At 40.3% G+C, this 14,268-nt stretch overlaps 2 protein-coding genes across 5 annotated transcripts in view; one reads left to right on the top strand and one right to left on the bottom strand.

Annotated features, from left to right (window-relative positions):
• ulk2 (unc-51 like autophagy activating kinase 2) overlaps positions 1-3,843 on the top strand; it is a 49,664-nt gene extending 45,821 nt beyond the window's left edge. For both annotated transcript variants that reach the window (XM_084064402.1, XM_084064401.1), the window contains 4 exons: positions 207-325; positions 1,517-1,674; positions 2,632-2,767; positions 3,047-3,843. In XM_084064402.1, coding sequence (XP_083920528.1) covers positions 207-325; positions 1,517-1,674; positions 2,632-2,767; positions 3,047-3,111 — 478 coding nt within the window. In that variant the 3' untranslated portion in view covers positions 3,112-3,843. The remainder of the gene's footprint in view (positions 1-206; positions 326-1,516; positions 1,675-2,631; positions 2,768-3,046) is intronic.
• A 144-nt stretch (positions 3,844-3,987) lies between these two features.
• LOC311050370 (G-protein coupled receptor 171-like) lies at positions 3,988-11,860 on the bottom strand. 3 transcript variants are annotated; one of them, XM_084064405.1, is made up of 6 exons: positions 11,707-11,860; positions 9,803-9,979; positions 9,020-9,203; positions 8,686-8,892; positions 8,357-8,482; positions 3,988-7,990 (listed from the first exon to the last, which is right to left on the bottom strand). In XM_084064405.1, the coding sequence occupies exons 3-6, from the start codon at positions 9,185-9,187 to the stop codon at positions 7,430-7,432; spliced, it is 1,062 nt and encodes a 353-aa protein (XP_083920531.1). In that variant the 5' UTR covers positions 9,188-9,203; positions 9,803-9,979; positions 11,707-11,860; the 3' UTR covers positions 3,988-7,429. The 3 variants fall into 3 exon arrangements, with proteins under 3 accessions (XP_083920531.1, XP_083920533.1, XP_083920532.1); XM_084064407.1 differs by having other exon boundaries at positions 9,020-9,150; XM_084064406.1 differs by having other exon boundaries at positions 9,803-9,976.
• Positions 11,861-14,268: the final 2,408 nt, after the last annotated feature.

Below are 14,268 nucleotides of genomic sequence, written 5' to 3'. Positions count from 1 at the left end.
AATATAATTACTATTTAACATAGGCCCTGCAATGCATATTACTCCCCATGATGAGATTTCTTGTTCTATATTAGGTTTGTGTTTGACTATTTCTCACTTTGCTTTTGTGATTATTTTTTTGTGAGGCCAGGAAGCAACTATGACCAAGTCAAACGATTCCATTTGTGAACATACTGATTGTAGTGTGACTCTGCTGCCCCCTTCAGGCAGGTGGAACAGCTGGTGTTGTACATGAAGGCGGCTCAGCTCTTGGCCTCTTCCCTCCATCTGGCCAAGGCTCAGATCAAATCAGCCCAGCTCAATCCTTCTACTGCTGTCAAACAAGGTAAAGATATTTCAGTTCGGAATGTGTCCACAGACTCCACAGCTCGGTAGGGATCATTTGTACTCTGCAAGGGCAGCAGTTCTGAAATGACATTGTTAAACTGCTTTCAAATGCAGTGCGTCAGCAGTTTTGAAGTGAGCAAACTGCAACATGCAAAGATGCCAAAGTATTATATACTGAGCTGATTTCTCCAAAAATGTTAAAGATGATGATATGGATGGGAAAGGTTCACATCATTTTAACAATTTTCACCATTTTATCTGCTTTTCTGATGTTGCTGAGCAATTTCATTTTCTACTTAATGAAAACTCATATTTTACATGGAAAGGTACTTACAAAATGTTACAGACAACTGATCATCTCATGAACTAGAGCAGTGGTTCTCAACCTACATGATTTGGGGAGGGGGGGGGTCCCCAGATAGTGAAGACCATTACTGCATCAAACGTAATCAACAAACTATACTAAAATAACTGGTCAAACATTGGCCAAATTGTCAAATAATATAAGAAAGAGGCGAAAATCTTTAAAAATAGCCGATCTACAAGCTCACAATGCCTCACGTTGTAAGGCGTTCTGAGCTTGTAGATCTGCTATATTCACAATATTTATCTGTGGAACCGAGTCAAACAAAATTAAATGCCTCAACTCCTACAATTCCAAGTGCTTGTCAGGCTGTGGGGGTGTCCCCCAGTTCAAATATGATTATTTTGGGGCGGTCGTGGCCTGAAAAGGCTGAGAAACACTGAACTAGAGTACTAGGAGACCAGTGTTTCTATAACACACTTTTCAAAAGAACTTCATATTAAAAAAAGAAAGAAACTTTTAAGTAGTAGCCTAGTGAAAATAGCTGATCTACAAGCTCACACAACGTGTTGCGATGCGACACGTTGTGAGCTTGTAGATCAGCTATTTTCACTATAGCTTGGGTCCCCTTTTGGATCTCAAGCTAAAAGGTTTGGGAACCACTGTACTAGACTGACCAGATGAACGTTTTTAGCTCAATGATGTCACCTGTCAATCTCTGCTTCAGTCATGGTAGATGCAGATGAAGGTTAGGTTAGAAGATAGGACAGGAATAAAATCTCAACATGACTTAGGAGTGGATTATAAGAAAGGGGTGTAAGTGTTATTCTGTACACTTGTTATGTTATTCTATGATGATTTTAATCTGGAGTTCTGTCCTGACAGTGGTGAAGAGCCTGAACGAGCGTTACAAGAGCTGCATCTCTCTGTGCCGGCGGCTCACCGACAAGCTCAACCACTTCTTCTCAGACAAGCAACGCTTCGTCGATGAGATCAACAGCGTCACAGCTGAGAAGCTCATCTATAACCACGCAGTGGAAATGGTACGTGGCCGCCTTTCGATCAGATATTATGACACTATCAGATATTAGAACATAAATCAGATATTAGAACATAAATGTAACCATACATTAATTGCAAGTGTTTTAAAATCTATTTTTCCCTGTTTAAATTACATCGAAGAGCAGTTTCCATAATGCAGCCCCATGCGGGGACAGTTCCGTTCCAATCATATCAAAGTGACAGATGTAGCGGATAGATAGAAAACTCTGATGTCGTTTTGACTTTAGTCTGGCCTAGGGCATATGACGAACTTGAATAGTGCTCTGATTTGTTCCGACCAAATTTATTAAGACATAAATACTGAACCCAGATTTTAACAAGCACCAAGCTGTATGGAGGCATACAGAACCTTGCTGGCTCTCTGTCCTAGCTACATTCGTCAGACATACCTTCAAATAAAATATTCTAGTTATACTATGCAGATGTATGTTGGTTACTTGTTCTCATAATACCAACATACATATAGCATACTATGCTATGTATGTTATTTACAGTTTGCTTGTCCACAAATGCTAAGTATGTTATTTAGATAGCATGTTGTTCAGGCATATGCTAGGTTTGATGTTTACCTGGTATCCTAGTTACTTTGTAGCAATTTATAATTTTTCTTTGCATGCTATTTACTTGAACTTTGACGTTGACGTTTGTTGACTAGGGTTCATGCCAGTCCGATCTTGCTTGTTGTAAGTGACTCTGGATAAGAGTGACTGCTGAATTCTAAATTCCAAATATTAGATAACAACAATGTGTGTGATGCAGAGTCCTGTTACCCAACACATCATCCTGTATTTTCATACTCCTTGTTGCTCATCTGTTAATCATTATCATCTTATTTTGAAGGCCAAAACCAATTATTCACATCGACCTCACACTTTTCAAGAAAAATGCTTCTGAATGGTTTCAGTCCTTATGGGGTGTTTGTCTCATGCATTTTCCAGGTCCAGTCAGCTGCTCTGGATGAGATGTTCCAACAGACAGAAGACATAGCATACCGCTACAACAAGGCTGCCATGCTGCTGGAGGGACTCTCCAAGATCTTGCAGGACCCAGCTGACATTGAGAATGTGGCCAAATGTGAGTAGTTGCTCACATGCACGCACAGATTGATGAGAGGGATGGATACATTGTTAGATAGATAGATGGATGGACGGATAGATAGATGAGAGACGGACTGTGTTGGACCACTTGGAAATAGCAATGAACATCTTAATGTGCTTTAGCCTGGTTAAATAAGAAGAAATTATAAATAAATGAAAGCGCAAAACCAATAGATGGACATAAACTTAACTGTACTGAACTTTGTCATTCTATGCATTAATATGGTTCTCTGTTATGTATGTGTTTTCCCCACAGACAAGGCAAGCGTGGACAGACGAATCTCCGCCCTCTGCTACTGTACAGTCACACTGTACGAGTAGCAGACCACACACACACACACACACACACACACACACACACAAAGGAGAGGACAACCCTGACCTTTCTGCCTGACCTTTTCCAGAGGGACCACTCTCTTAAGACTATTGACTACAATCCCCACAAACCCGCAGTTCCCTCTTGTAGCAGCTCAAGCACTTTTCATTTGACTGGTTCCATCTTGTTCTGTAGTCCACAAACCTCCATGCAGCAGTTAGTATTACTTTTTGCATCACAGACTTTTAACGCCAAGAGCAACTGATGCACAGCTTCACTACCAAAGATGAAAATAAATCCTGAAACGCTTAAAAAGACTTAAACCAGACATGGACTTAACCTGCACCATCTCAAGTGCATTTTTGTTTGTTCTTTTGCTAGCCATCATGATGACAAGACACCAGAGAAAAGAAATATTAATGTCCACCTTGCAGGATTTTATTAGCTTTTTCTTTACAAGGAAAAAATAGAAAGTTGGCAGGACAATGGGGAGCTCTTGTGGACTGTTTTTAAATCACACTTCTTATTATGAATCGTTATTTACTGTTGTTGTTACTGTTATTTATTATTTCAAAAGAGTACGGATGTTTCAAATCTCCTGCCTGTTGTTGACAGCCTAAACTAAAGTATTGAAGTGGAAGGGATCGCAGATATTTACTAAAGGCAGGCAGCCCGACACTGTAAGAAAACACCCATTTAGACGCACAAGCAGGATGTCATTTACACGATATATATACACACATACAGTACAAAGTAGTGGCAGACATGGAGACATCAGCAAGGTAAACAGTCTGAATAGCAGTGGAATCTGTAGATTTGTAATTATATTAATTTGTTCGGTTTTTAGCTCAAGCACTTTATTGTGAAGAGTTTGGGAGGTAAAAAGGTTTTGATGGTATAAATGTGAAGGCTGCGAGCTGTTTGCTATCGCGGGCTTTGTGAAAAAGGACTTGGGCATGTCACAGCCTCTATTCCTGCCCTTAAAGTCCGCCGGCTCCAAATCAGCTCTCCCTCTCATTGGCCAGGCAGCCTGCCTGTTGACTTTGTAATGGAGGACGACATTGGATGGATCCAGGGTGGGGATGGCACCCCAGAATCACTCTGTTCATGTGTTCAAGTCAAAAAGGAAAATAACATATGAGAACTTTGAAGGGGGTGAACTGCCAGGGGTCCTGTGATTGAGACTTTTGAAGGGGCGTTTCCCTGACAGAGTGAATTTGAATGGTCAAATTACTTGAGTAGTTACCGTAAGTTTCATTTTACTAAAAAAAAAATATAGTACAGCTTTTTTATGTTCATACTTCAATAACTGTAGCTTATTTTCCAGGAAACCTGATGTTTGCAAACTTGTAAATATTTGTATGTGGTGCATATGATTTTATTATTTTCCCTATATTTTTGATTTTGTGTGTGTGTGCGTGTGTGTGTGTGTGTGTGTATGTGTTTCTGTGTGTGTGTGTGTGTGTGAGAGAGAGAGAGCACAGTGTGAGATGCAGTTGTCTGTGAATGATGATGCCATTGGATACCCTGCCTATCTGTCAAAGAGCACAAAACTTTATATGTACATAGTCGGATTTGATACATTTTTTCTCATGTCTGCCAAAGGTTTGATATTAAACCTAATCTGGCACAGCAGGAGTGTGCCAAATAAACCACACGGCAGCTCCAAGACTTCACCATTCTCTTTTTACAAGGACTGTTCATTGTTGTACATAGTTGATTTCTGTATGGAGATCTAGTCTAAATGTGTATGCAGTCACAAATGGCACTGCCTCGCATCCATTCGATTCTCCTCCTCTCCCAACAGTATTTATGTGTATGTGTGTGTGCGTGCGTGCGTGCTTGCACATTTTCTGCATGTGTGCACTCTCAAGAGTGTGCAAGGCCAGTGATATTACAGTCTGACCGCAGAAGGTGCCCCCCTTCTAAAAGCAGACATCCTTTGTATTGGTGTGAATAGACTGTGTGTATGGACACCACTAGGGCCTGTTTTCTGATGTACTGTTTTATTTTATAGACGTATCTGGCTTTTCTGTGCTCTGTCTGTTGTGCTCCCCAAAACCCACCCACCCTCACGTGAGCACTCTGCACCACTTAAAGCCTTGTACTGCACCCACACAGTAAAGTCCTCAGTGTTCATTTAACTCTGAAGAGCGGGTTAGTTCCATTTGTACACTTGCATTGTACACCCTTCTGTGTTAGATTAACACAAAGGATTTACTGTGCAGAGTGGAGAGGGAGTAAAAATGTAAAAGAGGAAAAAAATATATTATATTACATTTATCAGAACCTGTTTGAAATGTGTACCAAAATCTATGCCTAGTTATCCATGCTTTAGATTTTAGGCCACACTCCTCCCTTTTGTATCATTTTGTTGAGTGGACAGTAGAGTGCTAAAGCTGGACTGTTTTTAGACAACGCATGGGCAACCAATTACACATTGCACCCCGTAGAGCTTGTAGGAAATTGAATGTATGTACCTTGTCATTCTGTGTCCCCCTAGCTTGTGCTGAATGCATTTCTAAGAAACCTCTACTGTTAACAGACAAGCCCCAGAACCACTTTCAACCTGGCGTCCTTATTTTGGGCAGGTGTGGGCAAATTTTCAAAAACATTATCACAAATAGTGAGAATAGCAGATCAGCTATTTTTGCTATTTTCGCACGACACTGTTGTACAATGAAGTATAAAATAGGGCTTAAGTGGCTAATGAACTGATCATGAAATTGCAACAGACTTTTCCACACACCTATTTTTCAGAAGTGTTGATGTTTTTTCTTGTGTATCTCACCAAGGGGCATCTCTCTTTGTTCGTTATGGAACTCAAATGCAGTCTTTGTTTATTAAACACAGACCCAAAAAAAAGAAGAAAGAAATACAGAGGTCATTGTCTTTTGTCTGCTCTGCTAAAAAAAAAAGCTTGCCACAAGTTAACAGAGTGATAACTGATGCTATTTTAAAAAAATAATCTTTTCTTCTTTTTTTCAAATGGCGTATTTACAAAAAAATGTTTAACAAAAGCAAATTTACCCAACTAGTCCTGAACGGAAGTCACCTAGTAAGAAAGATTCATTTGATTGGACTGGATCTCCAAATATTTTATGCTGATTATTTTCTTAAATGACAACAAGACGTCCATAACAAATTCTCAAACTATTTGTGCTGTGTAAAGCCTCAGGTATCCAGCTGTACACTCAGTAGGTCCCAAACACATATCTGTTGGTATTGTTAAAAAATGGTGCCCTCAGACTGTGTTATTTGAAGATGGTTGATCCCATATCATTTTCGTTTATTTAGCAAATTTTAAAAGTTTGTTTTAATATATTGCTGCTCAGGTGATATTTTATGTGTTGTATTACATTTTCAAATGCCTGTATTACTTCGATACACTATGTATATACAAATAAAATAAAATAAACCATGATTTCCCAAATATTCTGATGCACGGTATAGGAGGTCATTTGATGGAGGAGTACTATAGTTGCTCAGTCCCCACTGTTTTCCAAACACTGGGTCGGGACCCATTTGTGGGTCACGGACAAATTGTTATGGGTCACAAGTTAATGTCAAAGTATTAAAAAAAATGTATAATAATAAAATAAAACACTTTTAATGAATTAAAAAATAAATCAATAAATTAGAAAACAAATGTTTAAGAAGTACTGAGAATAGCAGCTCTACAAGCTCACAACCTGGTGCGAAGCATGCGTAGTGAGCTCGAAGATCTGCTATTTTCACTAGTTTGGGTACCGGACAAACGTCTAATTTCTCTTTTGGGTCTTGAGCTACACCGTTTGGGAACCACTGATCTACCCTACTCACAAGACTTCCTCAGTGAACTTCCATCAGTCCAAGGATTAATGCTATTGTGTTTGATGCAATCCCCAGTGGAGTAAAATACTATTATCATCTGCTCCCAAATGAAATATTTGTGTGACTCCTTCCTTAGATCCCGTTTAACATTAATATTAATGCGGAATATCTTTTTATATAATGACTGCCAAAGCTAATAAGCAATCAAGAAATGTAATATCCTGGGGGTCACGGTGGCGCAGTCGCCTCACAGCTAGAAGGTCCTAGCTTTTTTTTATTATTATTCATTCCACAATATCAACCTGTGCAAATGTTTAAAACTAGAGACCGAGTCGATTTTTCATGTATTTTGTCAGAAAGTCATGCAATACGATCGTATGATGCAGTATGAATTAGGTTTAAGATTGGTGGATCAAACCCAGTTGGCAGTAAAATGTAGAACACAAAGTGCATGACCCCAGTCATTACACATGCATCCCTAAATCTTTATCACAGTCTCTAACACAGTATTCAGTTTGGAAACCCCTGCACATGTGTGTGCACTGTGCATGCTCCTGACTGTGCTACAGTGGTATCTGCGTCCATCATCTCCTCAGCTGTCTCTGTTCCTGTGTCAGCCTCAGGCTGCTCTCTGCAGCTGAACAGTCCTCTGAGCGTCTGTCTGAAGGGCGTCCAGAGGCAGAAGTACAGCAGGGGGTCCAGGCATAGATGCAGCATGGCCAGCAGAAGTGTCCACTCCTTGGCCAAGAACAGACGCCTCTTGGTTGGACAGTCTCTGATGACTGTGTTGGTCTGGGCCATGGTGTACGGCGTGCGGATTACGTGGTACGGTAAAAAGCCCACCACGAAGGACACTGACAGGGTTGCAATGTGGGCTGTTGCGCGCCTGGTAGCTCTCCAGTCTTTCGGTCTGTTCTTGCATCCTAGGAGCCGCTTCAGAGCCAGGCCGGCGCAGAGAAGCACGACGGCAAAGGAGTTGAGGAAGAGAGCCATGCAGAGGAAGACGGCCAACGTGTGCCAATGGAGTCCAACACCATGCTTCAGTGATGAGCAGCTCAGGAACTGCTGAGACTGGAAGCAGGACGCAGGAAGAAGGAAGGACAATCACAACCAATTCAAAAGGAATCAATTCAAGTCTGTCAGTTCCACAAGGCAAGTAAATTGTCACACAATGCTAGTAATTTGACTTTGTACTCTCTCTCTCTCTCTCTCTCTCTCTCTCTCTCTCTCTCTCTCTCTCTCTCTCTCTCTCTCTCTCTCTCTCTCTCTCTCTCTCTCTCTCTCTCTCTCTCTCTCTCTCTCTCTCTCTCTCTCTCTCTCTCTCTCTCTCTCTCACACACACACACACACACGTGTCTTGATTATGATTTCATGTTTTAATATAATTCTGAGATGTTGTAGTAGTTTGTAATAGTTCTGTAATGCTGGTCTTTTTACCTGTACATGTTGAATGGGCAGAGCCATGTTAGGCACCATAATGAGCAGCAGCATGATCCAGACCATAACAGACAGCAGTTTGGAGGAACCCACCTGGACCTGGCAGGACGGAGCCTTCGGAGACACCTGCAGACCAACAATACCATCAAAGCGTTGGCTGGTCTAGAATACATTTCGTTAATTTAGCTCTGAGACTGTACAAATATAACCAAATAAACTCTCTGAGTTACAAATGGGACTTCATGTACACAACAACTAAAACTGAATGTTTCTGATGCTGTCATAGAACCTGGAGACCAAAGACCCATACCATCTAAGCCACTCTGTACCTGCAGGTAGCGGTCGATGGTGATGAAGGTGAGGAAGATGATAGAAGCATAGAGACTGATGTAGATGAGCACAGCACTGGCCTGACAATGAAACACCATGAGACCCCAGGGAGCCACACCCAGGTCCTTAATGATCTTAAAGGGCAGGGCGATAGTCAGCAGCAGGTCTGAGACCAGCAGGTTCACCAGGTACACATAGATGCTCTTCTAAAAAGGGATTTATCAAACCAGAGGGATTTATTAGCAAAAGGAATAGCATGTGACACTACTACTGTATTGTACAGTAAAGATGAAAAACATGTTGATATCTGATCTAAAACATGACATTCCGTACCTCGCTGCCACAGCTGTGGATGAAGGCCCATAGAGACAGCAGGTTACCAGCCAGACTGCTGATGAAGATGAGAATGTAGAGAACGATGAAGGGCCCCATCTGGTCATTAACAATGCACTCCTCCTTCTCACCTCCTCCTCCAGTGGAGTTGAAGAGAGAAGACATCATCAACAACCTCCTCCACCTGGAAATGAAAATGGCGTTGCCTTTATTACTCAGCGACCAGAAAGTCTACTAGCCAGAGTGTCTAGGCTACTAGCCACAGTCTACTTGACAGTATTTCTACTAGCCATATAGAGTCTACCAGTCTATAGTCTACTAGCCACTTGCCAGAGTGTTTACTAGCCACAGTCTACTTGACAGTATTTCTATAGCCATAGAGTCTACCAGTCTATAGTCTACTAGCCACTTTCCAGAGTGTTTACTAGCCACAGTCTACTTGACACAATTTCTACGAGCCATAGAGTCTACCAGTCTATATGCTAGAGTCTACTAGACACTTGTCAGAGTGTTTACTAGCCACAGGCTAGTTCAATAAAATAACATTTGATGAATCACCAAATTTGTATTCACAATTTTACCAGCCAACTTACAACTGACATAAAAGAGAGGTACAGGTACAGAAAAGAACAATATGAATATAAAAGTATATTAAATGACAATGAGTATAAGAAGGTATATACTGCACATTATGCTTAATGTAATAACATGCACAAATTTGTTCATGATTTGAACACAGTGTGAAGAGGATTGTTTCACTTAAAAATGACGTAGAAGTGAAACCAGCTGTGGTGTGTGATGGCCAGCTGGGGGTGGGTAGTTGGATGGTCAGTTGTAGCTGGTAGGTAGGAGGTTGGATGGGCAGTTGTAGATGGGCGGTTGGATTATCAGATGGAGGTGAATGGTTGTATGGAGTTGGAGTTGCATGGTGTGTATTCTGGTGTTGACAGACAAACCCTGCTGGAACAAATGAAAACACAACAAGCCCTCACTTCATGTTTCACTCACTAATTTTCTAGTTGATTGATTGATCAATTGGTCTGTCTCTAGGTTGTTGGGTCAGTCAATCATTTTATTTATCTAATTAACTGATGAACTCTGGTGTTTCATTGTTAATGAATAAGGGAATTATACACATTTAAGGGCTTAGACTGAATGCATGATATCGTCAGGCAGAAACCTTGTATGTCCATATTTCAACTTTATATTTTTTTCGTAAATGAATGCCCTCCTTCACCATAAACGAGTGTCACATAAAAGTAGTGAAAATAGCCGATCTCCAAGGCCACAGAACTCATTGTGAGCTTGTAGATCTGCAATTTTCACTATTATAAAAACATTTAAAAAATAATATTAAAAAAGGAATGGTTTTGGAAATTTAAGGTTTCCACCCGACATCAACGATATGTAAAATGTAACCGTGAACATACTCCTCTCAAATGGTTCTATGTTTTCATCAACCATGTCTGTAGATCAGCTGCTCTCAGCAGGGAAACATGTGGAGGAAACACAACTTTATACTAAGATAAGAATGTCTCTGATGTCGTATCGCCTTCCTGTTTGATATATTTAGAGTAGATATATAAAGGAAACTCTCTTCGATTTTACTGAAACAGGATTAATTACAAATAATACCTTGCATCCAGTCTAATGTATAGACTACTTGTCTGAATGATTTTTTTTGTCTAATGTTAACAGTCTACTCTCTAGGATAGACTTTATTTTCCAGATGGGAAATTTGTTACGGACACATAATCTGCTGTTAAAATACTACAAAGACCACATAGTGCACACATGCAGTACATATGTAAATATACCTGTAGTCGATGCAATAGCGTGCAGTAAGATCTACATAAAGTCATAATAGAAACTTACAGTTAAATACATTAATGTAAGCACCATTATGGAATATCTGAATGAATGAATGTTGTGTATAATTTATAGTCTAATGTCTGAATGAATGTTTTGTCAACTAATAGTCTACTGGTGTTGTGCAATATTCTGTTGTATTATGTGAGTACTGCATATTTATGTAAATTATTCTGGTAATGCTTCAGACTCTCCTAGTGAAAGAAATAAGAGCCAGCGAGATTTTTCTTTACAATATACGATATACTGTGTACAATGTCTGAGCACGGGAGGAAGCACAGTTTAACAGGATGTGGTCTTATAGGGGACTCTGCTACTGTACATAATTCACCACTTTACAGTCTATGGTTCAGCACAGCTCTCAAACATACGCACACACAACCAAATGGCGAATCTTTGAATTGATACATTCATAATTTTGGACACGTCTGTTCACTCTGTTGACAGACACTATAGGTAAGCCCAGTGTTCAGAGATGCAGAAGGTTAAAACAGATTAAAACAACATGTGTCTGTCAATCAGGTGCCATGTGCCTTTGAGCAAGGCAGTGGACTGTGCTGTAATCAAATGACTGTATGTTGAACTTATCGTTGCTGTCGGGCAGAAACTTCTTATCTTCATCAGCTAAGCTCGAAACACGTATCAAAAGTAACAGTTTTGGACATAATTATGTCCAAAACTTTATTTAATATAGCGTCTCTGTGGGGTGGAAACCTCATATTTTGAGGTTTCCACCCTACAGAGACATTATATTAAATACAAGAGCAACAGTTTACCCAGACAGCACCATGTGATCCTAGACAAAGACATCATCCTACCTCATCTGTGGTTGTCGCTGCAGAGCTGTTTCATTTCATTGCTGGTGTTTGGGGTTCATGGTGGTGAGACTGATAGAAATAGAATCACACTAACACTTTACCTTCCACCATCTTCCTGGTTCTCAGTGTGTTGCTGTCGTCAATCAAACCTAAACTTTCTGCTGTCAGTCAATGAGTCAAACAAACCAAAGGCCCTGCCTCCTCTCTGCCGTTAGGTGCTTTTTCTATAACATTTTAGGCAGAGATACAGGAAGTAATTTCACACACACACACCCAGTCAGAATCTAACTGGAGATGTGCAGCATGTGATCAACGTCTCACCCATCCTTTCTAGCATTTCTGTCATGCATGACCATCACCAAGGGGAAGGTGAATAATTGTTTTATCGCATCTATTTCTTGGGAGGAGGTCAGCCTGGGCCTGTCATTATTTCGTTTTTGTATTTTTTTAAATTTTGTATTTAATGTTTTGCTTTTTACCCCCCTTTCTCCCTAATTTGGTCATTATGCCAATTGATTTCTCCCCACACACATTTCTGTGTGTTGTCACTGCTGTTGTATCCTACTGGCTCACCTGCCAGTGAGGAGCCCCCACCGGAAAGACATAGCCTTCGTCCTAATCTTCCCAGTTCCCACTCAACACTCCCCACTGACAGGTGCCCAGCCCGTAGGTGTACGTGTAGTGACAAATATCACCCTCCCCACCTGGCTTCAGAAAGACATCCTAACAAAAACATTCATTGCATCAACTTTACTTTACAAATACTTAAAGCAGAATCTAATTATTTATTTATTTCCCGCATAAGGTTAAGGGTACCCCAACTTTCAGCAGCTGTCACAAATTCCCCTCGGGAAATTGAATTTCAATCTTTATGAGATGTGTTACTAGACACCTTTACTAACACATTGGTGATGACTTCTTGGTAAGGAATTTATTCTAGGTTTTTATTAATATCTATGGTCGATAATAAATGGTCGAAATGTATAATGACTGAAGTGGTTAATGTATGTTTTGTAATAAATAATCCAAATCTACAAAGTAACTAGTAACTAAGTTTTCGTATAATTGTAGTGGAGTAAAAGTACAATATTTGCCTCTGAGATGTAGTGGAGTAGAAGTAAAAGTATTGAAAATTGGAAATACTTTAAGTAAAGGTACCTTTTTTTTTAAGTACAGTACTTGAGTAAATGTAATAGTTACTTTACACCGCTGTGAAATCCTATGCAGTATGCAGCAGGCCAGCAGGGGGTGCGCGGCACTGCGCGCGTCCGCGCGACACAACCGTGGATCAGAAACAAAGTGCACAGAAAATATTTCATTGGCTACTTTGAGCAGGGCAGTGTGTGTGAGACGTGCTGAGCAGTGAGCACAATAATACAACTCGATATAATCTACCCGAAACTTGCACTTTACTCACAAGTAGTTTGAGATTTTGTTCTGGATAATTCTATGTCAGATTGCTGTTGTTGAAAATAATATCAACCTCAGTGTAGAAATGGCTACCATCTTCAGACTGTCTATTTTCCGTGAATATGAAAAGTGGAATGGAAAGTGTCTTTTCTTTGGCCAGTCCAGGCAACACGGTCGGGGTGAGCAATTCACTTGATGTAAACATTATTTTCTCTCCATTGAGCCTCAACTTCTTGAACTTCTTCCAAAGAAAAAAAGTCACCCAGCTGCCCTGCATTGATTCTATTAGTGTGGTTTGATTGATTCCCTATGAGCTGCACCACATAAGAGACAGCAAGTTATCAACAGTGGTGGAAGAAGTACTCAGATATTTTGCTTAAGTTAAAAGTAGCAATACCAATATAAAAATACTCTGTTAAAGGCCTGTGTTCAAAATGTTACTTGAGTAAACTTACAAAAGTATTGGCATCAAAATATACTTACAGCACCAAAAGTAAAAGTAGGCTATAAAATGTTTGAAAATAGCCAATCTACAAGCTCACAATCCGTTGCAATGCAATATGTTTTTATACTTTTTAAACTTGTGAAATGGGACACTCTGCATAATGAGTACTTTCTACTTTTTGTACTTTAAATACATTTTTATACCAATACTTTTGTACTTTTACTCAAGTGAATTTTGAATTCTGGACTTTTGTAACAGAGTATTTCTACATTGCAGTGTTGATACTTTTACTTAAGTGAAGAAAAAAAAAAGTACTTTTTCCACCACTGGAAGGAGGTCCATCATCTATGGGAAATGGATTGAAAGGTATCTTAATATCACTGTATTACTCTGGACAGAAGAACCAATCGTCTTGCACCACCATAGACTTAATATTTTTGATGCACTCTGGGCGAATACAGGAAAGCTCGGCACTAGGGAAATCTGGGCACCATATTTTGAGGGAAGACTGGGCATTAGGGAAGAGCGGGCACTTTGGGGGGAGAAGAGTGGGCACCAGAGAGGAGTGTGGGCACTTTGGGGGGAGAAGAGTGGGCACTAGAGAGGAGTGTGGGCACTTTGGGGGGAGATGAGTGGGCACTAGAGAAGAGTGCGCACCAGGAAGAGTGGGCACCTTATGGGGGAAGACTGGGCACCTCTTAGTAAAA

Source organism: Gymnoscopelus microlampas, assembly GCF_963454915.1.
Source record: "Gymnoscopelus microlampas genome assembly, chromosome: 8".
Lineage (NCBI taxonomy): Eukaryota > Metazoa > Chordata > Actinopteri > Myctophiformes > Myctophidae > Gymnoscopelus > Gymnoscopelus microlampas.
Note: the sequence above shows the minus strand (reverse complement) of the source record. Positions and strands in the feature narration are given on the sequence as shown.